The sequence below is a fragment of the Pleurodeles waltl genome, chromosome 9 (genome assembly GCF_031143425.1).
Source record: "Pleurodeles waltl isolate 20211129_DDA chromosome 9, aPleWal1.hap1.20221129, whole genome shotgun sequence".
Lineage (NCBI taxonomy): Eukaryota > Metazoa > Chordata > Amphibia > Caudata > Salamandridae > Pleurodeles > Pleurodeles waltl.
Window position 1 is genome coordinate 125,461,862 of NC_090448.1, and position 24,368 is coordinate 125,486,229.

At 41.9% G+C, this 24,368-nt stretch overlaps 1 protein-coding gene across 3 annotated transcripts in view; it reads right to left on the minus strand.

Moving 5' to 3' along the window:
- Positions 1–244: 244 nt before the first annotated feature.
- PFKFB4 (6-phosphofructo-2-kinase/fructose-2,6-biphosphatase 4) overlaps positions 245–24,368 on the minus strand; it is a 247,940-nt gene continuing 223,816 nt past the window's right edge. For 2 of the 3 annotated variants that reach the window (XM_069206394.1, XM_069206392.1), the window contains exons 10-14: positions 20,311–20,415; positions 17,392–17,521; positions 14,140–14,202; positions 12,131–12,195; positions 245–5,235 (exon numbers count right to left, since the gene is read on the minus strand). In XM_069206394.1, the coding sequence (XP_069062495.1) occupies positions 5,176–5,235; positions 12,131–12,195; positions 14,140–14,202; positions 17,392–17,521; positions 20,311–20,415 (423 nt within the window). In that variant the 3' untranslated portion in view covers positions 245–5,175. Of the gene's footprint in view, positions 5,236–7,328; positions 7,422–12,130; positions 12,196–14,139; positions 14,203–17,391; positions 17,522–20,310; positions 20,416–24,368 lie in introns of all 3 variants that reach the window. The other variant, XM_069206393.1, reaches the window with a different exon arrangement.

The window sequence follows — 24,368 nt, forward strand, 5'->3', positions numbered from 1 at the left end:
CTACACAGAGCTGTCAGCCTGCCAAGAGCAACCCACACCCACTTAATTCTAGGGACTGAAGAAAGCCTTGGCAAGTAAATGAAAAACTGCAAGAGGCTAGACATGTGACAAAAAGCAGTGCATATGATGTGCTACGGGTATAGTAATCAGAATGGCTGACATAAATACCGACTTGTCAGAGAGAAATCAACATGGTCTATGGCCTGACTGAGTTCATCGGTTAAATAATTAGACAATTCACGACTTCACAAATTACATACTTTCATTAACAGACTAACAAGTGTAAGAAAGATGATGGGTTTCAATTCAAAGAAAGTTATGGCCGCAATGAAACATGAAATGGTAACCACAGTTCTAAAACACACGTAAAAAAAAACCAAAAAAAACAAATTCTTTCAAAAAATGACACCAGACGTTTTTACAGATCTTTAGCGTGTCCGTATATCCCATGGAGGTTTAACTGTGGGTCTTGATAAACGCTCTACAAATACAGATTGGCGAAAGCATTACAAAAGTATACATTTAACACCATAAGAATAAAAAATATAGCTGGAATAAACCTGACAATTTTCCTGCGGTGGTCACAGAATGGAGTGTTTTAATTTGTATAAACAGTAACACCAATTAGAATGCCTTTAAAGAACAGTCTCTAAAGAACAGCATAGCATAGCCCGGTGCACATAGTCACTATTATCAACATTTGCATAGATATGCACACTGGAAATGTAAAATAATGAGCAACAAATATAAAATGCTATATACTTGGCTCTCTCAATCACCAAGCACTTCCAACACCCAGCCACAATTTTAATGATTTGTATCTTGGTGTGACGAAAAGAACATGTGCAGCAATACAATGTAGTAGCCAACTGCTTGCTAACAGCCTGTCACTCGTAACTAATGCCTTATAATGCAGGGGCCTAGAAACAAATGGAAGGCAAAATAGTACCATATAAAATGCCTCGACAACTCCACAAAATGCAGAATGTCTAGGGCACTAAAATGTACATCAGAAGTGCAGTCACAACTGCTGCAATGGTTTTATCTCTCATATTACTCTTGCCCGGTCCTCAGCAATGTGGAAACAGAATCCCTCTCGGAAAGACAGAAGCTGGCCAACACCCTAGAAGCCAGATAGTCAGCTCCGTACCGCCTCCTAAAAGGGTAACTAAGACACATTACCCTGTACATAAAAACAAGTTTTTGAAAAATACACCCGTATTGTTGTTTCCAGCTGTGCTCCAGATTCCAGCTGAAGGAATAACAAGCAGCATGGAAAATATAAAAAAATGAACAGTAATGCTATAAGCGAAAAGTTGCTATTCCACCTTTTGTGCCAATAATGGTCATTCCCGTGATAGGAGGCAATCTTTTCTTGTCACCTCTTAGTTCTGTGCCATAATAATATGAGACAACCACAGTAGGAAAACCTCTGCATAAAAGGTATCCCAAGTTCAAGTTTATCCGATTTGACAAATTTTGCATTCAGGGAGAAATGATAGAAGAGTTAAAATCCACTTTCTAAAGCTATGGAGGGACAAAAGGAAAAGATGCAAGACATCCCTGCAAATTTTAAATTCTCTATCAACAATATGCTTTGGCTTGATTTTTAGCCGCATGTACTTAAGAAAAGTAAACTGATGAAAGTGTAAACCTCTTAGCTCACAATCAAAATGTTACTTAAGGGAAGTGGTGACCTTGGAAGCATGCACTGATCCAGGCCCAACAGAACTGAACAGCACTGAGACGGAGCTATGGTATTTCAAAGTGATTTTGTGAATCTGCCTTAAAAGGTTGAAGTGCACAGAAAACAAGGGTCTATCACACTCCAGGCAGGCACAAACATGTAAGGAAGGTCTTGTTTTTTTGTTATTGTTTCAGCAGAGACATCTGCATTTCATTAGGCTGAGATGTTCGAGCTGACGGAGATCCCAGGCTTAGGAAAAAGACTACCTCATGCAGGTGAGTAACTAAATAAGTAGATGGTCTGCCAGGAGGATTGTGTTTTTGGATTAATCGCTCAATGCTCAAGATATGCTGCGAACAAAAATGTGGTGTGGTCCAGGTCCTCCTCTGAACACAATTCTTTCTTCAAAGAAAATGCCTGCCTACACCGGTCTCCTACAGCAACTTAGATACAATTTTACAATCATCCTAAGCCCGACTCTAGATGACAAGAGTGAGCACCACGTGTGACCTACACCAGCCCACACTGCAAACCTTACAAAAGAAAAACCCTTATAAGTCTGTGAGATATTTATTCTAGCTCGAGGTGAAGCTAACCGATCAGATTTATTTCCTGGTCCAACAATCAAGAAGGGAGAGCACATTTGGACAAATATGAAACAATTAACACTTAAAATCCTTTACTTGGTTCAATCAAGAATGGGCTAAGCTACCATCCACAGAATATCTGGCAATGAAAACCAAAATGTTAAGTCAGATTAAATCACAAACAACGATTTTAGAAATTGATGTTGCAAAACAGACCAACTGAAGGAGTTACAATGGTGGTCACACTAACGTTCTTTTGGAGTTGGTACCAGTAGACCTTTCCAAAAATATATATCAGACCTAGTATTTTTCCACCAACTTTGTTAAATGAGTATTGAAGGCCGCTAAGAGGAACCTATGGGTGATTGTCTACAGCAGGGTTACACTCATATCCAAAGTAATGCGGGTGAGCCGAATTGAATAAAGTACAATGGCGCATGCCTCTAAGGCCTGAGCATTTACCAAGGATCTGAAATGTAAAGATGTGTGGATAAGATTAAGGATAGCAAACGGAATCTGCTGGAAAGAATGAGGTAACAAATAGGGGCCATTCTTGGCTTTGTAAAGTGAGAAACATGCCATCACCAAAGCAAGCTCCCTAAATGTGCTGGAAAGGGAAGGCCATACAAAGAAGGGAGGGCATCTTTCACAGAAATAAATGCTAAATGGTGCTTTTGGAGAATGCAAATAGGAAAGAATGCCTCCTGCTACCCATGGAAGAGAAAGTGAAGAAAATGAATGCCTGAGTAAGTGAGCATAAGATTTTAGTAATACCATCTTGTTTATACTAAATCTGTTCCGCTACAAGAACATGGGATCAGTTTTTGAACAGCGCTGATTGGAAAGCACTTCTGGATATTAGGCTGAAAAGGGCTATGGATCAAAATATGTTTTCCCAGATTTTGAACGTCCTCTGAGACTGGGAGTAGATGCTCAGAATGGAGGAGGACTGTCCCTTCTCACAGAAAGTGAATTTAAGGTAATCCATTTGAGGGCTGGTAAAAGACAGGTGAGATTCTTTTTAGAATAGATAAAAGTTTTTATGATGTCAGGAGCAAAAGACCTGTTTACCAAAAGTTCATTCTGAAGTTGATTCAGGGACTGGGTGTTGTGTTCAAGATACAAGCAAAGACAAGTAAATATTTTGTAAAGGTCACAATGGTAGGCATAACTATTAGTAAAACACAAAGAATAATGTCAGAGGCCTACTGTCTTCAGCAAAAGCATCAAAAACCTTTATGGACTGCACAGGTATTACACTAGCCAGGGATTAGAATTGGAAATAAAACCCTAAAAGACCACTGAGCGCAAAGTGCTCCTATAACCAACTGTGCAATGAAGAGATATCTGATCATGTAATGGATGTTTCAGAAGTGAACCTTATAACTTCATGGAGTTGCTGAATGAGGTAAACCCAACTTTCTGAAATCTGGCATTAGGCTTGGAGCACCCAATGTTACGTACTGCCGAGGTCACTGAGGCAAAACATTCCTTGGGTAAACATTTAGAAATGTTTATTGTGGGGAGTCAGGAGACATCTGGAATGGTAAACTATTTTAGAAAACAAACAAGGTCACTATAGTACAAGTAAGAATTAAATTTTTCGCCAATAAAATGTCTTCCATTCCCACATAAAATACAATGTCCAAGTGCATAAAGATATTCCTGTGAGTGATTAAATCCATTGTCCTTGAAACCACCATCAAAGGACAAGTAGAAGCCCTTCAGACAAGGCTCACATTTAAGTAGAACAATGCAGAAAAAGGCCTTAATCCCAGGCCAATGACTGCTGAAAATGACTTGCAATTCACTGATGCAGATTACAAGGTACTACCATCAGCATGTGCAATGGTTAAAAACACATAGAAAGCTTACAAAAGATTCCATGAAAAAGTTGACAGAAGGACTGGGACAAGAGCACAATGCTTATTTATAATCTTCACCATCCAGTAGGAAATACAAAAATGAGATGCAGGAATGGCTGGAACTTACAGATGGGTGTCTAGATGTTGTGCAAAACATCAATGGTTTTGCAAGAAGCTCCTCTCTAGTTGAATCTTTTACCAGAAACAATCGCAATATGAATTCATAAGAAAAAGTGCAGAGCACCTAAATAAATTAGATTCAACAGAGCAAGCAAACCATCCCTTTAAAGAAAGTGCAATTACATGTTAAAAATAAAAATAGGAAGATTCCCAAATCGTAAAACAGTCCATTTAAGTTTCATGACATCACTTGACATTAAAAATGATGTAGAGTCAGGGTTTGCCTGACTGGGGTGTAAAAATGTAAATGTGTCTAAAAACTCCCTTCGATTGCTTGGAGGCAGTGTTTTAAAACTCATACATAACGGAATCAAGCGCTAAAAGATAATTAGTTTCAACCGATATTTCCCATTTCTAGGAAACATTTACTAAATGTGGTAGCTAACAAACTGAATATTAAGGCATTAATAAACAGATACAGACAAGTTATTTTACCTACATGTAGCTCTGATACCTCGTTTAACGTTTGTTGCCATGTGTCTTTTGTGGCCTATAGATGCGGCTGAGCAGAATTCCCTTTGATCCACAGGTACCAGGCAAAACATTGACAAACATGCACGCCCCCGGAACGGTAAATTTACATTCGGAAACATTTTAGCAGATCCAAGGTCCATAAAAATATATATACTGTTAAAAATTCAACCTTGCACATTCCACTATTACTACCAGTGTCCAGCGATCCTGGATATCAAGAAATACAAATATTTTTTCTAAGCTCCATATCAGGAGCGGTGACTATTTGTGCACTGGAGCTTCTCGGCTGTGAACTCCATCCACATCCCAGATCTTTCACCTGAGCAATATATTCCGCAGTAGTAGAGACAGGCAAATGAGGATGTGCTGGTAAACGTGGCCTTCACAGATGGTTTGGTACAGTCTGCAAAGCGTCTTCTGTTGAACGGTGAACGTCCACATTCTAAAGTGAAGGTAAAAAAAAAAAATCAATTTAGTTAATAAAATCCAACAGCAGCAAGGAGCCCTTTACAAGCCAAGGGCATGAATATAAACCAACTTTAAACACGAAAAGTAAGCAGGTAACAGACACATAATCAACACAATGTTTTATCGAACTAGCATGCGTGGAGTGGTAGCAGGAGAATATTACCGACAGAATATTGACTATTAACCAACCTAAGAGACTAGGGTCCTCATATCTTGTTGGTCACAAACGTCTGTTTACAAATGAAGCAAGATTCCACCAAATCAATACTATGCACATCAAAGGTGATTGCCTGTTTGATTTACGCCAATACACAACGCTCCCTGCACACGGTCGTGGCTGTCTTTGAACTGTCACCTACCAGACCGTGTTTTCTACCTCCGGTTTGTACAATTGTTTCAGAATTATATCAAGTTGCTGCGTTTCTTTAACAATGGATTACAAAGCATAGATCTATTAATGACTAATGAAACCAAAGTGTATGGGTAAAGGTATGATGGCCACTTGAGCAAGTGGCTTTCCCATGTAGTTATGCTGAAGTTTCTTCCAAAAGTATGAGCCAAGCACCACTGTGTACATGCAGCAGATATACTTTCTTTTTCAGGGGACTGATGAAATGTTGATATTTAAAAACAACAACCACTTATCCAAAATCAAGCTGATGGCGCGCAATGTGGGGGTACAACTTAGTCATAAGGACTAAAGAGGAAGGGGGCAATAGTAGGTCAGATTTCTAAAAAAAACTACTGAACGGTACTGCAGTGGCAAGGCCAAGAGGCCTAGCTTGAAAGTGCTGACCCTGCGAACACCATTTAAGCATACATGTGAGCATTAACACATAAAAGTGTGAACTACTGCCTTTGCCAATACTTTGTTGTTTTATTTTTGAAGGCTAAGTTACTTTATGACAGTTTACGTGAATCCAACTAAGCATTATCGGACAGTACAAGGGGACTACGCTCCATTACAAAGGAACCAATGATTTTTGCTCAAATTCCACTCAGGCCTAGTTACTAAGAATAAGCATGCAAAGTGTTGAGTGCGAGGCCTGGCCTTTAGAATGTTCAGCAGGGGTAAGCCCCCGCACAGTGCTGTGTGCAAGACTGGCCAGGGGCCAGACCCTGCGGCTCACACCCATGGAGGGGACTGGCCCCCCACAGAAGGTTGGGCGCGGGGTCTGGCTAGAGGCGGGCTCAGAGGCCGACCTCTCCTGCACAGAGACAAAGGAAGTGCACAGTAGTGGAGGTGGCCACCTGTGACAAGTTGAGCTCATGGCCTGACCACAGGCCATGCTCCACAGCCATCTGCCATTGTGAATGGGAAAGGACAGTACATGGGGGGGTTCAGCGCCCCATGGAGTTGTGGATGTAGTGCCATTGACAAAATGGTGATATCAATGCCACACATTACCTCAAATCAGACTGAATCATGTCTAATTAGATTTTAATATTTTATACATTCTTTAAAAAAAAGCTTGGCTTTTGTACTGTCTCTGCTTCTGCTTTCCTGATCATACTATTGACCGTTACAGAATATCCTCTGGAGTTTCATAGAGCAGGTATTGGTCTATTTTGCAGGCAGTAAAGATTTGGGCGTTGGGGCCGCCCTAGTATCTAATGAATTTTCAGATAACAGACCTCTTGCACTTCAGTGACAAAATGTCTTTGGAATAGTCAGCAAAAAGGTATGTGCTAATTTTTTTTTTTGTGTGTGAATACAAACATTTGAATCCTGCACAAGCTCCACAAATATCATGTAAAGCCTAGGGGAACGAAAGCATGTGAGATAGAGTGACTGTCACAAATTTCTCTATGTACCCGCCCCAAAACACGCTCCGACGTTTAAAACTTTAAACTTGTAATAAAGATTAGGAATAAATTAATAAATATTTAAACTCGGTTTTGCAATTCTCAGATTAGATTTGATTCAGTGATTTTTGAGGTAAACAATTTGTTTGAAATGGTTTTATTGTTTCTTTCGTAGCCAAAATTAATTTTAGAAATTCAGGTTGCAGCGTGTATTCTGGAGTGATTGAAATGATTATCTTAAGTAATATTGTAAAATTGCACCTCGGTGGTTCACGGCAGATGAGAAGACAGGAGTCACAGGTGATCAGGCACTGTGAGAAGGGCTTCCTCTGAAGGTCTGGATATGTCTACATTCTGTGTAACAAACAACAAGTTTCTTGCCTGCTTTCACGTTCAGATAATGATTAAGCTCCCCACACATTGCAACCACCGGAGTTGTTCTTTCAGTTTCCTGTACACCAGATCCTTTTTTTCCTGAAAATAATGGCTTAAGTGTGCTATGGCATCCCATGCACACATTATATGTGTATGTATGTATGTATATATAGATCAATCATTTGTGGCCATAACACAAACAAATCTGCACAGTACAATCTATGTAAAGCTAATAGATTAAGCTTCTAATAAAAGATTATGTAACAGAGGGAAATAAACTTAGCTGAGCACAAGCTAGAATACTGAAATAAGCACCTGGATGGGACATAAATCTTGAAGAATGTGGGTCTTTCCATGATTTTTTCTGGGTGTTCAATGTCAGTGGTACACTCCTTTGAAATGGCAATAAGGCTTATGAGCCAGTGTTCTTTCTCTAGAAGCGCTCTGCCAGGCTGGCTGACGAAAAATTGACGAGATTTCATATAAAGCCAATTGAATCACAATTCACTTTCCCACGTCTACGAGCAGAAAGAATGTCTGAGAAGTGCCTCAGAGTTTGCCATATGATACTGAAAAAGTAAATCAATTATCTAGTACGAGTATCACATAGGTATGTACATTCCCTTCCCTTTGGGGAACTATGAGCAGAACTGAAGGCAATACAGTTTTGCTATCCGATTTAATATTTAACATGTTCGAAAACATGAATCCTGAGATACGGGCTTCCTGGATCCAGCTGGTGATGCCCTTTAGTCATGAAAGGTCACAGAAAGCCTTTATGGAGTGGCTGCTGATCAAGGCTTGGATTAGAAAACTAAGCTCTGTATATAGGAAACCTTAGCAGAATCCACCTGAAAGTGGTTATGAGCTGGAAAACACAAATATATGGATACTGGCAGCCAATAAAGACTATCACGGTCCACTCGGTCTGTCCAAAACACGTAGAGTATGGTCCTGTTTTTCCAATACCACTTAAGGGCAGTACCTGAGATGATTCTCTACAGCAGTGATCTCTAAACATCTGCAAGTGACGCAAGGGTTAAAGGCAAGGCCCATCATTTTACTTCTTTTTATGCCCAGCCAACAAACCCCGGACAACCTACTGAGGGACCCTGCAGCCTTATAGGAACAGTTCTATGAGATTTTGAAAAGGTCTACATAAGCAGAACATAAAAAGTTAGTGTGACTGACAAAGAGCATCCGTACTTATATGAATCAAAAGAATTAGTATTGCTGATGGCTCTAGTTCAACAGGAGTCATAGATCTCACATATGTAGAAAAGGCAGCATGTATTGTCCAATCAAGACAGGGAGAACTTTATCTGCTTCAGTATTCTCTGGGTTTGCAGTAGAAGCAACATTTAATATTTATCAGGATAAAGGAGTGTTCAGAAGCGAATGGAAATAAAGGAACTGAAATAAAAGAAGGGTGACTCAGTTTGCAGTCGCTGAGGGTTGGTATAGGTTCTAAGGATAATCTTAACCCCAACGACTGTGTCGCACTAAAAACCTGGACTCTCTTATGTACAATCTACTCTAATGTTCATTATCAACAATAGTATTCTAATTGATTTCTGTGCATGTGAATACGGAGATGGTATCAATTATGCAAATCTTAACTTTAAAAATAGGTTCAAGGACCCTGAAAGAACACATTAAGCGGTGCAAATCTGTGGAGGACCACAAGACAATAATTAAAGTACAGAATATACTGAACGTGCAAGAAAATATAGTAGCATGTATATCCGTGCATTTGTTTAACATATTGACTAAAATATATGAATGAAAATTGTGGTTCAACAATACATTTGTGCTGACACCTAGAACGTGGGAACAAACTGACATGTAATATTTAACTTTTAACAAGAATGCTTTACTCCTGATATTTTAAATAACTTATGGCAAGGAAACTGATGCACGCACTACAGATAGTCGTGCACATCCACAATCTTTACTGGCTCGTGTGCATCAGCTTTGATCCAGGGTTAACAATTTTACATCAAATAGAAAGTTTCCTGCAAGGCAGAATGCAGTACTTCCACAATTATATCTAACTGGCATGAGAGGTTAGGGCAGCTCGTTGGTATTAGGAACCTCGAAAAATAGGATATCTGCTTCAAACTGGAGACCTAAACATTCAACAACAGTGAATAGACTTAAGCAAAAGTGTACACTGGCCCCAGTGCTCTTAGCCCTCTAGATCAAAGATCATGCTAGGACCAGGACCTCACTGAATGCCTTCGGGTATTAGGTTTCTGCTACGGCCAATTAGATCCTCGCCTTTACAGACCGCACCTTGATTTTAGATGTGAAACTTCAGCACAAATGAAATGTTCAACCATCTAACACAAGTAGTAATTTCATCAAAGCAAAGTCATTAGGAATGTTTGTCTCTTTTTAACGGGATAAAACTTGACAAGGTTCAGGAATATCATTACCTAGAGCTTTGTTCTGATTCATACATAAAATGGATCTATTCCTATAGAGTGCTGAAGTTAAGGTAGCTGCATTTTCTGCGGGTTTGGAGAAAAATACACTGCACAGAAGTGACTAAACGTCCAAAGACTGGTTAAAGGTTCTGATGTCGAAGTGCCACACTACCGATGCATGCTTTATAGTGTATTCCAGTAAAGAAATATTGGAAAGTATCGACCCTTCAACAGCATGAGGCAGAGATGTGACAGAGCCATCCAGAAGGCTAAAGCAAAAGCAATATAGCTAGACCTATGCATTCTTGGCAGGAGTTATTGTTTGTCATAACAATCTATGTCTCGTGGACAACAAGTTGTAGTCTTTAGTAGTCAAACATGTAATGAAGGAGTTACACATAGAACGTCTAGCTAGAGTTGATATGGTGAACATTTACTTCCGTACATCTATTACTGGCCAAATGTTCATATCCTCACTCAAGACTTCCACAGCTGATGGGTGCCAAGCATTCGGGAGCGACCAGCTACACCAACAGTCTCCAAACAGGAGAACTATTGTTCCAAAATATAATACCAACAATGCAGCACACTAACTGGTAGTGTCTCTAAAAGTCATAAGATACACTTTGAATCCCGCTAGTCCATTGGGGCACACTTCATTTTATACAAGCTTGAATTCAAATGGACGAACTGCAGTGCGGCAGGTTCCTAATTGGAGAGGAACGTACTCTAATATGAGTGGGTAGGAATTGATATTGATAGTTGTATGATTTTCCTAGCCCTCGCAAAGTCGCATCCTTATCACCTGACAGATTAAAAATCTTTTGCTGGGTTTGTTCTTGGTTGTGACTGACAGCCATCAGGTGGTCCTTTAGTCGTTCAGCAGACAGTTTGATCCAAAATGTATTCAAGCTCTTCTTTAGTCATGGTCAGCGTGTCTGTTTAGGTTAGAGGTTGAGATCGGAATTAATGTCATGATTACTCCAAGTAGAGCTATTTCCTGTTATTGAAAGGACTATAATTGTATCAAGAGTATGGCCCACAGTGAGTTGGCCCAGAGACCAGCTGATGGAGATGAAGAGCTTGAAGGTTAGACATGAGTCATGTGATATGAGGCAATTTCTACTTAATAAACTAAGGGGTGAGTTTACTGAAGAGGCCCATGTTTTGGTGGTCAAGAGATGGAACCCAAGAGGGCATCTGGAAAGGCATCGCTGTGAAGGGGTGGTCAACAGATGAGTAGGATGAAGGCAGGTCATTGGATCTGGATAAAAACCCACCAGTAATGACTGCTGGGATGAAGAGGAGGTCCGTTTTGGATTCTGACAGTAGAGTCGATCACATATTTGAACTGTATACTTGCGGATTTTCCCTCTGCCTAAAGTGCAGGAAAGGTGGTTCTGAGGACAGTCCAAGATTAACATTACCTGGTGAATTGGGTGGTGCCAGAGAGCCCTAAAGAACCTAGAATAAGAGAATATAGGATATGGTGCCCTTCTCCTAGGTGCTGGCCTCCTGCTTCACGATAAAGCTACAGATCCCACTGAAACGGCATACTGTAAACAAAGCACAGGCCAGGGTGCAATAATGAGATTTTACAATATGCACACTTATCAAATAGGCTTCATTTGCCCCTAACCAAGAACCCTCAGGGTGTAAGATGTTGAAATAGCAGATATTGCTCCCGAGTGTGGCTTTTTGAATGATGGAATTTCAAGGAGCAAATCAGTGCGGTTTCTCCTTTTATGCAGAATATACTGAGGATGTCTTTGTAATAAGAATGCAAGTACAATTTCACTTTGCAGCACAGCGGACAAGCTCAGGCTTGTGATATGCATTATGATGAGGAATGTTAACACTCTCTAATTGGACACCAAAAGTGCATTTCACTCTTCAATCAGTAGCTTTTTGGGAGTCCCGGTAAAGGACAGAAAAACTCTTTAAAAAACAATGCTTCTGGCTGTGGATTGATCTAACCTAGAATCACACCGTCAATAAATGATTTTGGATAATATTGAGGATTAAAAAAAGGTGTCTGCCCAGAAACTTACAAACAGACGGAGTCCCTGCCTTTCAAGCATGCATAATTATGACTTTTAGAGACTGAGCTCCTTCGAGAAGATACCCTTGCTATAAATGTTCGAAGCAGGCTAAGTGGAATGCTTGAGCTTTTCATAAACTGTCAGGTTTACCAACTATCACAGCCCTCATCTATGTCCGGGTGCAAACTGTTATTGTAAAGAAACATTCATCACTTACCTCAGGCCTATCTCGGTGTGTGTTCACAGCTTCAACGTTCAGATTGATGACATCCACTTTACAACCTATAAAGACAATTTCAGTTTTTAACTTGTCAGCTGCACGGCATAAGAAGACACCCAAATGTAAACTTAAGGATATATGTGCAAAAAGTGTAGAAGGAAAGTGACCAGCGAGGCAAATGGAAAAGAATATTCAAAATTTAAGCAGAAATCAGCATATTGTGGGCACAAACAAGATAAGTAAAGTGGTAATAACTAGTGACCAAGAGAACAATTACAAATATTTCACATAATACCTATTGAATGTGTTTTGCAAAGGGTAGGGAACAGTGGTTTATGCAAATGTAACATTGGTGCTTGTTCAGCCTCGAAAACCTGAAAAAATGAAACTATAATCTACAATTAAATCATCCAACAGGTATAGCCTATAAACTAAATTCACAGGAAATATTACATGAAATGTTGCTTCTGGCTGCTGAGACTTCATCACCACCAGGACTGAATGACTGCAGTAGTGGTGCAAAGTGTGTAGAGTGAGCCCATGCAAAGTGTAAGCATTTGCACAACTCGTACCAGTGAGCGCCAGCATACTTATCCTACTCCATAAGGACATGCTGTGGCCTCATGCGAGTTGCTGTTCTGATTTACATGGCCTAAGCTGGTGATTAATATGGGAAGGGTGGTTACCCCCCAGTGCCCTCAAGTGATTAGCTAAAGACATGGGATGGACACAGGCAGACTCAAAGTGAGGGGCCGGCTTCATTAAACATGAAAGACATGAGACAACAGGAGCAGACTCTTGTACCCACCTAAAATATGCTGCCACAGACACTGGACAGCCAGTCGCAGATTGACAGCCTGGCAAGAGTAGCTTGACTGCCCATGAAGTACAGAGTAATTAATGCATGCTCTGTGCGTGCACTTACCATGATCTCACTCTGCCAGGTACCCGGAACCGTGTTGTGTTTAAAAAAGGGGCTTGTTCCTCAACAAAAAGACCCTCTGCTTCCCAACTGCCACCGCCTTCGCAGGGCACATGCCGACCAGCCAGTAAACGCATTACTTAGGCAGGGATTTGGGAGGCGCGTAGGCAGGTGACAAAGACCCACATCCCCTCTACCATGCAATAAGGAAGCAGCAATCAACGCAGGCTCACACCCACATCATTTCACTTCAACATACGAAAGGGAATCATCTACCGTATGTCATTATGTTTTTTCTGCCTCAAATATGAAATTAAAATTCTCTGAAAATACATTGTGTGTGCCAGTAACATGCCGAGAGTGATGACCCCTGAAGGAGATTCACCCCTAAGCAGGGACATCACTGGTCTAACCCCACTAAGCCCCGAGTGTTTAATGGATGCAGGACTCGCAGCATCAGTGACACATTATCCCTCACCGTGTCCCAGGGCGCATGCTCCTCCCCTAGGTGTGACCCAAGGGTTCCTCATCCCAGTACAGCACTGCAAAGTCCAAGGATAGCTAGTATAAGGTCACAAAACTAGATATTAAGAGTGGAACTCATGATTTCAGCAAGCTTATAAGACATCTTTATCAGCCTTTCAGAAACCAGACTATGTAAAATTGTACTGCTGAACAAAATACTCGGGAAATGAGTAAATGAAGACAAAAAGCTTACAGGGACTGCCTTATGTCACCTATGACTAGCGCTTGTATTATTTCTACCAAAGGTATACGCATAGTAGGTTTCTTCACCAATTGCTAACTCAGTCCCAGTAAGGGATTGAAAATTCCGTTAAAGCAATAGTTGTGAGTAGTTGAGAGGAGATCAATTACTTGTATGAAAGAAAAGAAAATAGGAACAAGCAGCCACCTTAAAATTGCACATTATTTTGCGGGGTGGTAAATGGAGGCATACGCTAAGAGTGAAGTTGGGCTTGGTCCTGTGTTCCAGCTACGGTCACCGAAGAGCATGTGTGCTAAAAACACAATGAACAAATAAATGTAACGTACACTGACACTTGGTTAAACACATTCTACTCACCATAAGCCACAGGAGTGAGTTGTAGGACAGTGTGAAGCGGGCACTTCAGGTAAGGCAGCTCCTCTAGAAGTGTACAAAAGACATGTACATTAGTTCTGTGCACAATGAGCAGTAAATTATTCTGATAAAAGGAATTCGATATAATCCTGTAATCCTGCCCCAGTATTTGGTTCCCTATCCTGTCACACTGACCCCTCATATTGTCTCCCTGTCCTGTGACTCCATGACAATAGTGCAATGGCATTTTTCAAAGACACTCATTCGGGGATATGGTGCCTTAGAGAGGGAGTTGGCAAGGGAAGTATTAAGAGTTTGCTGCACCCCACCAATTACACCCCTCCCCCCCAAACACACCACAGCTGGCCCACCCTGTGTGTGTGTTTTGGGGGGGTTATTTTATAAGAGAGTGAAAGGCCGCCATTAAAAAAAAAACAAGCTTGGGGCCCTGCCTGGGGCTGTGAAGGGGGCGGCGGGCAGTCCCTGTGGGACTAGGGCCCAATTATTATTATTATTTTTTTAATATACTTTTTTATATGACAGGGAACCGAGTATGGTATCCATAAAATGCCTGCCCCCTACTCCTTTGTTGATGTGGTGGCATCCTATCAGATCTTATCTTGAGGACTGTCTGCTTCGCGGATCCTCTACAATGCAAAATATACTAAGTTTTTGAAACTGGGATTTTGACAAAAAAATACATCTCGTGCTCTTTAGAATCTGCTGCCTAAACAAAGCTCTCGTCCATAACCTTGCCAGAGAAAAAGAAGTGTACACAGTCTAAAATAAATATTTTATCAATTTTATGTTTCAAGTGATTTTTGTTCTTTCTCTGGTTTACAATAGTATTACAGCTTGGCCTAGGTGCCCAGGTACAGCCTGCTGCACTTCAAGTCTTTCTTATAAAACCCACTGCCTTATGGAAGTTAAGATCTGGATTCACCTTAAAGTAATTGTACTAACGATCATGAAAACAGTGACATGTAAAAAACAAAACGCAGGACTGGTACATGTCTGGGTGACATGAAATAATGAACAACTGACATATATGCTCGTTTTGACTTTGTAGCTTTCCGTTCACGTTCTCTAACAATTCCTCAGTTTATCTGCAGGAGGCGCCAAAGCTTCAAAGTTCGCATTAATAGCTTTATTTTCAATGTATTCAAAGTATGAATATCGGACACTGGTGTACAATGAAAAGGTTATTTGTTGAAACATCAGCGTAAGTGAACTTTGCGAGACTCAAAAGCTTTGCAGTGAAGTTACATATCGCAAAAGCAAAAGCAGACCAGGCAACTGGAACACTCAACAAGAGAGATAAGGAGCCGCGTGCCATCGGATGCTATCGTGCACCATCAGGTGTGCAGCAAACTTCAAACTGCTTCTTCAACACATAATTCACCTCTCTGGATAAGGAGTTTTGAAAGACACGTGAACCTTAGCAGCTTCGATGTGGATTCATTTACATTTCGGACGAAACGTGCACACCTAGAACTCTTTAAATACAAAAGCAGACTTGATGTTTTTTGCTTCCTTAAATTATTGAGCAAGTGGAACAATGATACAAATAACTAGCAGATACAATCATACCAGGGCGGTTAAGAACCAATGAATGGAGATCAGAGCAAATCATCTACTTGATGTAGTCATGCAGCATGGCTTATTGCATCACATACTACACCAATGACCCCCACATCATGGTACATATAAAGGATCGCCGGACCAGGATGGCCAGAGACAGGAGGATGGGGAATACCTCTACTACATCCAAGCCTGGGTGAGGAAATGGCATGGTGTCCTTTGAAGAAAAAAAATTCTATTCGAGGACCCTGGAATCCCCACTTATCCTAACCCTCCAGAAAGTTAGAGAGAGGACAGTTGGATTACAAATGTGTGTCCAAGTACACTGGGCGTGGACCAAAGTATCCACCCACATGGACTGAGCAGGGCAGGTATCTTAAGAGGTGGGCTCGACAGGTACCGATGTCCATGTGTATTTCTTCTCTTCTCTCCTACAAGAGAAAAACAGTGGGTGGTCCTAGAGATACACTGCAGGCCCTCAGTCACTGACTTAACAGCCTGCTCACTTTCAACTACCAAGCAAGAGTGGGACTCGATCAACGGAGAGGAGGAGGGTCTAGACAGAGCGAGATTCAACAGGTAGGTGCCAAATGGGGAAGGTTGGTTCTTGTTCACTCTGGAACCTACCCTCATCATCGAAGGGTGGGCAAAGACCATGCCCTTGGAAAAGCTCCAACAGAGAAGGGGAGGGAGGGAGCTACCAACACTCCAAACAGCTTTTTGAAGCACATTTAAACCCCAACTGCTAAGAACAGCAGACGTGCATGGGTGTTGGTGTATGGGGGGTGGGGGGAGAGGAAAGGGTGTGCAGGAGGTGGTATACAAAGCCAGGATTACGAGTCGATGCAGTTAAGACGACCATGGTTCAAAGAAGTAGTGGAGAGGGACCTCTGACACTCAATGGGTGTCTGCTCGCACCACATCCAGTACAGCAGGTAAAGTATATACAGCTAATGCCTGCCTAACAAGAAACGTAAACCAGTCAGCGGTGGCCACAGTGCAAAACGATGTCAAGGGGCCGGAGAATGACACAGCAAGGGTGCAAGAGAGAATATGTAGGAGATCAGTTAAGGAGGGGAAATTAATCCTCCAGCAGAAACCAACTGCACAGGGAGAAAGAGTGAAGAAAGGGTCTGGTTCTAGTATTGCACTAAAAAGGGGTTGGGGCTGACAATACTTGCACAAACGTCAGCAATATGAAAAAGAAGCGGCTGCCGTCTTTACACCAAATTTATAATATGGATCACTCTCTGGGATTGCGAAAGTACTTTTGGGGAGATTAAAAGGAAGGTGAAGGTGGGTCACCAGCAGGTGTATGAAAGAAATCAAACCCTTGCCGTGAGATACACTTTTGAATGAAGTCTCCGCTGCGGGCCTGGATACAGCCAAGAATTAAGGAACTAAGGGCAGGATTTAGATATTGGCGGACGAGTTACTCCGTGACAACGGTCACGGCTATCCCGTTCGCTGAAATCTAAATCTTATAGAATGTAATGGGATTTAGATTTTAGCAGATGGGAAATCCGTCACAGTTGTGACGGAGAAACTCGACCGGCAAAATATCTAAATCAGGCACTAAGACATTTGTCCTATCCTACATCACAACCTTCAGTTTTTTTTCATGATCCACAAGAGGCCCACATACTTCACCCCCTGAACCAATCAAGTACTTACCCGCCGGCTTGTCCAGGAAGTATGCAAGCAGACATCGCATTACAGCTTGGTGGCAAATAACCAGCACGTTCTCCTGGCGTTCCAGCTCCATGATCACCGGCTCCAGTCTCTGCACAAGGTCTTCGTAGGACTGAAAGCAAGAACAACGAGGAGTCAGGAGGCAACGTAAGGGCAGCAAATGCCTTTCTTGTCAGTCAATCAGTACACAGTCTACAAGTACTTTTTCGTGGTACACAATCATGAACATGGTCACTAATGAACTTATCTAAGTGTTTAGTTATATGGTTCACTTCGCTTGTGAAAACATCACAGCAGCTGTTCAGGTGATTTAAGCTAACTGAGCTTCTACATGAATCACTTAAATGACTGTATACGGGGTAGGCTATCCAAAGAATTATTGCTGCACGTCTAAGCACAGCTGTTAATGCAGCGCCATAATCCGAAACTCACTTGCTCATCCTAGCAACAGGCAAACCACACGATGACCAAGGCCATGACCCTCTCTTAGGACTCTACTCGCTAGTGGGAGCCGAATGGTGTTTGGGCAGAGCCGCACTACACCCATCGGCAGCCACCTCGGGATTCGATGGCTGCGCAGCACCCCCACCCCCTTCCCTCTCCACCTGAAGGTCGTCGGAAGCTGTGAGGACACAAGCATGCAGACTGGGTTTAAAAGAGTGGGTGCAGCAAGCACTACGTCAACAAGGAAGGAACAGGGCTGTGGACTGCACTGTCCCCCTGCGTCCCAAATGCCACTCGCCATCTGAGAAGGATCATGCTCTCACACACATGGTGGGACAGGATGCGAGTCCTTCAACACGGACAATCACTGCTTGTGGAGCAGGAGGGTGACTGCTGACGTCCCTGAACTATCAGTCCCACCATATAAAAGTGCAGGTGCTAGCAGAGAAGCTCAGTGTGGGAGGGAGGGACTTCAAAGCAGGAGGTGGACTGGAGTGCCATGCCAGCAGAGATGTGAGTTCAGGATCTGAAAGAAGTGGAGAGAGGCATTAAATGGAAAAAGTGTGCACTCAGAGGAAGGTGGAGACCATCTCTGATAGAAACCCTGGCACCTGATGATCCTCCGTGCACACGGTGCTCATTTCCAATATAATGGTACCCATCCTAGGCAGAATGGTAGATGTCCTTATCTGTTGCGGCTGACAATGAATGAGTTATAACGACTGAGTGCCTACACTCACCAGCTACTGAAGAGGCAATTTCACTTATAAATCAGACCTCTGGCATTGCTAATACTTCTTACCACCTATATAAAACCCAGATCTTAAAAAAAGAACGGTAATCTCAGGGTACATAAGCTTCACGGTAAAACTACTTTTAAGGAAATATGATCGAAGCAATATTTCTGTAAACAAGAGAAAGAGCCCTGGTAACATTTACAGCGCAGAACTAAGTTATTTTCAGATGTGCAAAATTCTGCCAATCCTGCATCTATCACAAGATACGTTACTCCGTATAGAACCAAGGAGGCCTACTGGACTCTCAGTTTTAGTTGTAGTAAAGGGAGGCAGACAATCACTTATCAGATGGAGGCCTCGAGATGGCCAGATATCCAACAAGTAATAAAGACTTAATCAGAGAAGAAGCATAGGGACTGACTTTAGCAGTGAAACGAAAGAAAGATGAGGCATCTCTGGAATGGCTAGGCTGGTCACGGAATCCATCTGGGAAGGAACACTTGAATGTTCTTAGACCAGTATTCGAGGAGACTGCATTGACTTACCTGCTAGAGACTTGTTCCATTGCTAACAGCTGCTTTTGGAAAAGACTGAGTAAGATGAATCATTATAAATAAGTTCAAGATTACGGAACGAAACGTGATGCTAAGTGCCAAGAAAGTGGGGAATTTGGACATCTAAAGTGATAACTTGTAGTGTGAGAGAGGGGATGCAGCTTCCTTTCTTGAGAGAGAGGTTGTGGGTTTTATTTTACATACAGATAGCTGATAGAGATCCAGCTGGGCTAGGGAGTTGGGGGGGAGGGGGGGGCGGGTGAAGAAGGAGAACTATTTGTGGTGTTAACAATTAATTGGTCAAATAGTAAAATAAAAAGCTAAGCCCGATTCCCAGCTTACATGACTGGGGCAGAGCACGGTGAATGGGAAGCAACGCAAAGCTACATGTACAATATAATTTATTATTGCCCTCCAATCCAAAATATTTAATAAACATGTATAGAATTAAAAAAACATATGGGGGAATGGAACTCAATTACACAAATAGATAAGGGTGCAATAATACATTAAGAGGCTAGTGAGAAAAACTGTGCTAATACAGACGCACACTTATTAAAAACAAAAGTCAACACAAAATATCCGAAACGGTACTTTCCTTGCACTCTAACAGAGGTGCAGCTGATGAACGTTAGACATTAACACCCCCCGTGATTAAAGGCAAGATATCAAGTGAAGAGGCTGTATATTTGCTGAGATGCAGCCTGATTTTGTCCATCTGGATGAATCGGTTCTCATGTGCAGATTTCAGATGGGATTCACGATTTTCAGTGCAAACACATCAGCTCTCCCTTATTAGAATGAACACCGGGAACGGAGGTAGAAAACCATGTCTTTTGAATAAAGCCCTTTTGTTTTAACCACCTGATCATTAGGACTAAATAATACAGTTACAGCAGATACATTCAGGTTTTCTCCCTCAATCAATTTAAAGATTCTTAAGACCACTTAACGGCATTTGGCACCATTTTTTTTTTTTTTTTTTTATGAATACAACACTGGCAATTAACTGCAAAGAACATAACCATATGAAAATATCCCCTGCTGCCATCTGATAGACCATAAAACATGGTTTCTCTTTCCCTTGCACGCAATGAAGGAAACATTTTTGGCTCGGATGGAAAACATATCAAGGGTATGCCGAGGAAAAAAGGACTGTCACAAACCTCTCCTTTCGGATACCGGTATCTGTATTTGTCTTGATCTCGTAATGCAAATTCCAGTGGAAAGTTTTCTTGAATCTCTTCGTACCGCATTTCCTCACACACACCCTAAGGGGAGAAAAACATTTCAAAGAATATTAACAACTGCACTCCTGTTTCATCCCTAGAAACACCCTGCTCTAGGTTCGGTGCAAACCTCGTGAAATCAATTGAAAATAGAAGCACGTCACTCATTCACAATGATTTCAGAAAATAACAATAACAAATACAATATACATACTCTAGTGTTGTCACACAATTAAAGATCTGAATGGTAAACTAATGGAATATGAAACAGGTGAGCGAGGTTTAGACGGAAACCAGAGGGTCACTTTTTCTAAAGGACTATAGTACTCTTCACACCACTATGACATCAACATCCACCCTTACTGCTCACTCTGAGCATTATTCTTCACCCGGCACCTATATAAATCTACCTCTGGCTTGCTATTCCAGTGCCAGTCACTGGCAGGGGATACCCCTACAACTCTCAGAATTAAGGAATAGACACAAGTGATGTACTGAATGCAGCTTTTGTGAATTAGAATAAACTAACTCCAGGCTACGACCTGCAGACATTGCCAATGACTGCTGGGAGCCTTTTAATAAACGCAAACACATCATTCAAGAATAAACTAGCAGAGCTGCCAAAGAGGACCAAATACCAAGTTTAGCCTCGTGTGACAATTATTCACAATGCCTCTCACTCAACTTCACAATACTACAACCACCTGAATGAATCCTTCTAAAATTATTTAACAAAATTGCAACTATGAACCCCTTCCTCAAGAAAACCACTACTACTCTATGGTACTATTGACCAGCCGGCTAAAGCAGTGTCCCAAAGTGACTAGATAACTTGAAAGGCTCATGGAACACCTCATCTAGCCCACAGTCTATCACTAATCTTCAAAATGCTGAAGGGCAGATGCTGACCCTTCTGGCATCAGGAACGTCCTCGTCACTTTAGATGATGGCTAATGTGCATCAAGTCTCCTTTGCTCACTGCAGCCTAAAACAGTGTAGACTATGACAATCCAATGCAATCTAATTAAAGTGACTGTGAATGAGTTTCTGATGTTTCACTACAGTGGACCGTATCATTCCTACAAAGCAATAGAAAAATAGGAATTAAGTAATTTGAATACAATGCAAAGATTCTTCGTGGGACATATCCGCTAGCTCCTTTCACTTCTTTTAGCATCTGGAAGAGTCCACTGGTACAGGTAATTGAACAGCATAATTTTTAAAATGCCTAAATAGGATTAATACATAGATGATTCTACTGGGAATGAGATCATCTCATTTCTCTTGTTCACAGGCGTGAGGTTACAAACAGACAGAAAAAGATAGCATATTTCACATCTTATACCTTACCACTATCCCACCTCCAAATAAGTACTGGGATGCAGGAGAGACTTTGGAATTGCCATGGTGCATTAATTTGCACCTTGGGCTTCTGATATTTTGCCGACTGCAAAAATACTTGATTCATCCTTCAGTGATACGCCAATGGTACTATGTTTAAGAATCAATTTAGGGAGTGCATGCGTTCAATTCCAGCTTGGATGGATGCAAATGACTTAATTCGTGTAAGCCACAAATAGAAAATCTTCTTGCAGCTTGGATTGGTGGAGACACACGCTAGGTAGTCTTTCGCTACCCTGACCTGCCACTTGTTCTAGTAATATATTTGACTGCCTGAATCATTCAAAGAAAATACCAATACAGCTTACTTCTACACGTTTTTGATGGTCAAGGTAGTGAGAAAAAACAATCTTTTGTTTCAGTCTTATCCTTGTAAAACAGGGGTCCAGTAATGGCTTGACTATTGTAACTCATGGTTCCTGGAAATTCCTTTGTGTCTCTTACTAGAGTTCCAACACGAGGATAATTCGTCAGCTTGCCTAGCGTTAGATGTATTACTTATCATTGTAAGGACTTAAACTGGCTCCCTATTAATAGATAGTTTATTTAGAGCCCACTGCCTCAATCATTGCAACATTCACACTTTGAATGCTAGAGTCATAGTCGGTTCACTTAGTGTGTAGCCCTAGGATCCTCAGCTTCAAGACCGCTCACCCTTTTCTGGTTCCAAATATTTGCAGAGCCCAAGACTTCCTATTTCTTACAGGTAAACCTTGAAATTCATTACAATGTTTTCCCCCAACATGTCTACTCTCATCTGGTCCGATCTAACTGTGACCTGACATATGCGTTAGTGCCAAGATACACGGTTCCTGGTCAGTGTGCGCTTTCCAAACATCACTAGACTCCTTTCTAGGTGGGGAAGTCTACCTAGGATTCATCATCCTCTCTCCCCCCTCAGCACTTGTATATGCAGTGGCCTGCGCGGTGAGATGAAAAGAGCTAACTACATCTAAGCCCCCAAAATAATAAAATACATTCCTAACCAAATATATGTAAAGTAAAGGGAGAATGTCATTCTGACACAATGTACTTTATAAACGAGGCACTCGAAGGTCTGAATGCAGCGTGCGTGACAGAAATAGTACGAGAGATCTCACATTATGTCAGGTTTTAAAAGCATGAACACACACATTTATTCACGGGGCTTCTTCTGTCTAGTCATGGATTAAATACAGAAAATACATCATTTGAAAGAGAAAAAAAGCCAGGAAAGGTAGAGCTCTTTGATCGCTAATTTTCTACTCAAGAAAGATTAACGCAGGCGAGCGTGCGGGAGCGCGACGGCTTCCATGAAAAGAACCCTGCCGGAAAAATGCGGAGTGGAGAGCAATTAAAAGTCGTACGAAAAGCAACGGGCTTGACAATCCTTTCACTTCATGTGCTTTTCGGGGGTGAATCTCGAGGCCCTGGGGCACAGGTGAAGGAATGAAGTAAAAACTGAGTTAACAGAACGTGGTTTTCAACAAATCCAATATTGACGAGCTCCAGCGAGCAGTACTAGTACTGAATCAAAAACCTAATACCGATAAGCAAACTGACTTTATTTCCACAAACATCTGTGCTGTGGCCTGGCAGGGCGTGCCGTTACTCAATGGCATGAAACCCCCAGTAACGCTGGAGCTCATGGAAGAAACCTCAAGATGCAGCCACACACTCTACACAAGAGTCGTGCGTTTCGTCACGTCCAGATTACACCACGTTTAGAAACTCGACTGGGACAATGAGGAAATATCTTGCCAACATTCTAGGGCACGAGCAAACAGGAAGACGTTTCTTAAGAACGCAGCGCAAGCTTGGGGCGTCTGCGTGGTTCCCGTGTTACAGGCCTGCCCAACAGTGCACAATGGAGGGAGCAGGATAATATCAAATCAATGAAACTAGGCCAAGGGCGCGCCAGGCTGGAGCCCAGCGGCAGACTCTGCTTCCTGCTGCATCTGCATCTGCATCTGCAGGTCTTAAAGGCGCAGTAAACAATATGACATGAGTCATGACCTGTAGTACTAAACACATTGCAGTTCCGGGCTATAAAGGAGGAGATATGTCCACGTATAGTTAGGGAAGTATGATTTCAGAGTCACTGGTGCATTTCAGCTATGAGAAAATGCATACAATGGAGACCATGCATATGTCAATAATACACCAAGCACAAGCATGATTACTGAGCTCCAAGGAAGCCCTAATCTGTAAAGCTCTGATACTTCTGCCTCTAGACAGCACTTGCACAGAGCACTGCACAACACAGACTGCCTGAGCGCTTTTCCAATACCTGGTGTAGAGGCCAGGCAGGAACATCTTTTACGTAAAAGAGCGAAGGAAGCCATTCACTGAGATCTAAAGTGAACGGTGTTCTAAATGGAGCAGGGATAGACCGGTCTCCGCAGCTGCAGTAGATTTTAAGAGAAAGATCTGGCCCGAACACTACTACTTCTGAAAGGGTGGTAGGAAAATAGTTCTGCACCGGGGTTAACAAATACGAGGGTGCCATCCCATGAAAACATAAGTTTGATGGTGATCGGGACTAAAAACGTGTCAGTGGAGGAATCAGTTGTATCACCTCACCTCAGGCATGGTTACCTGGCGTCTGAGTACAG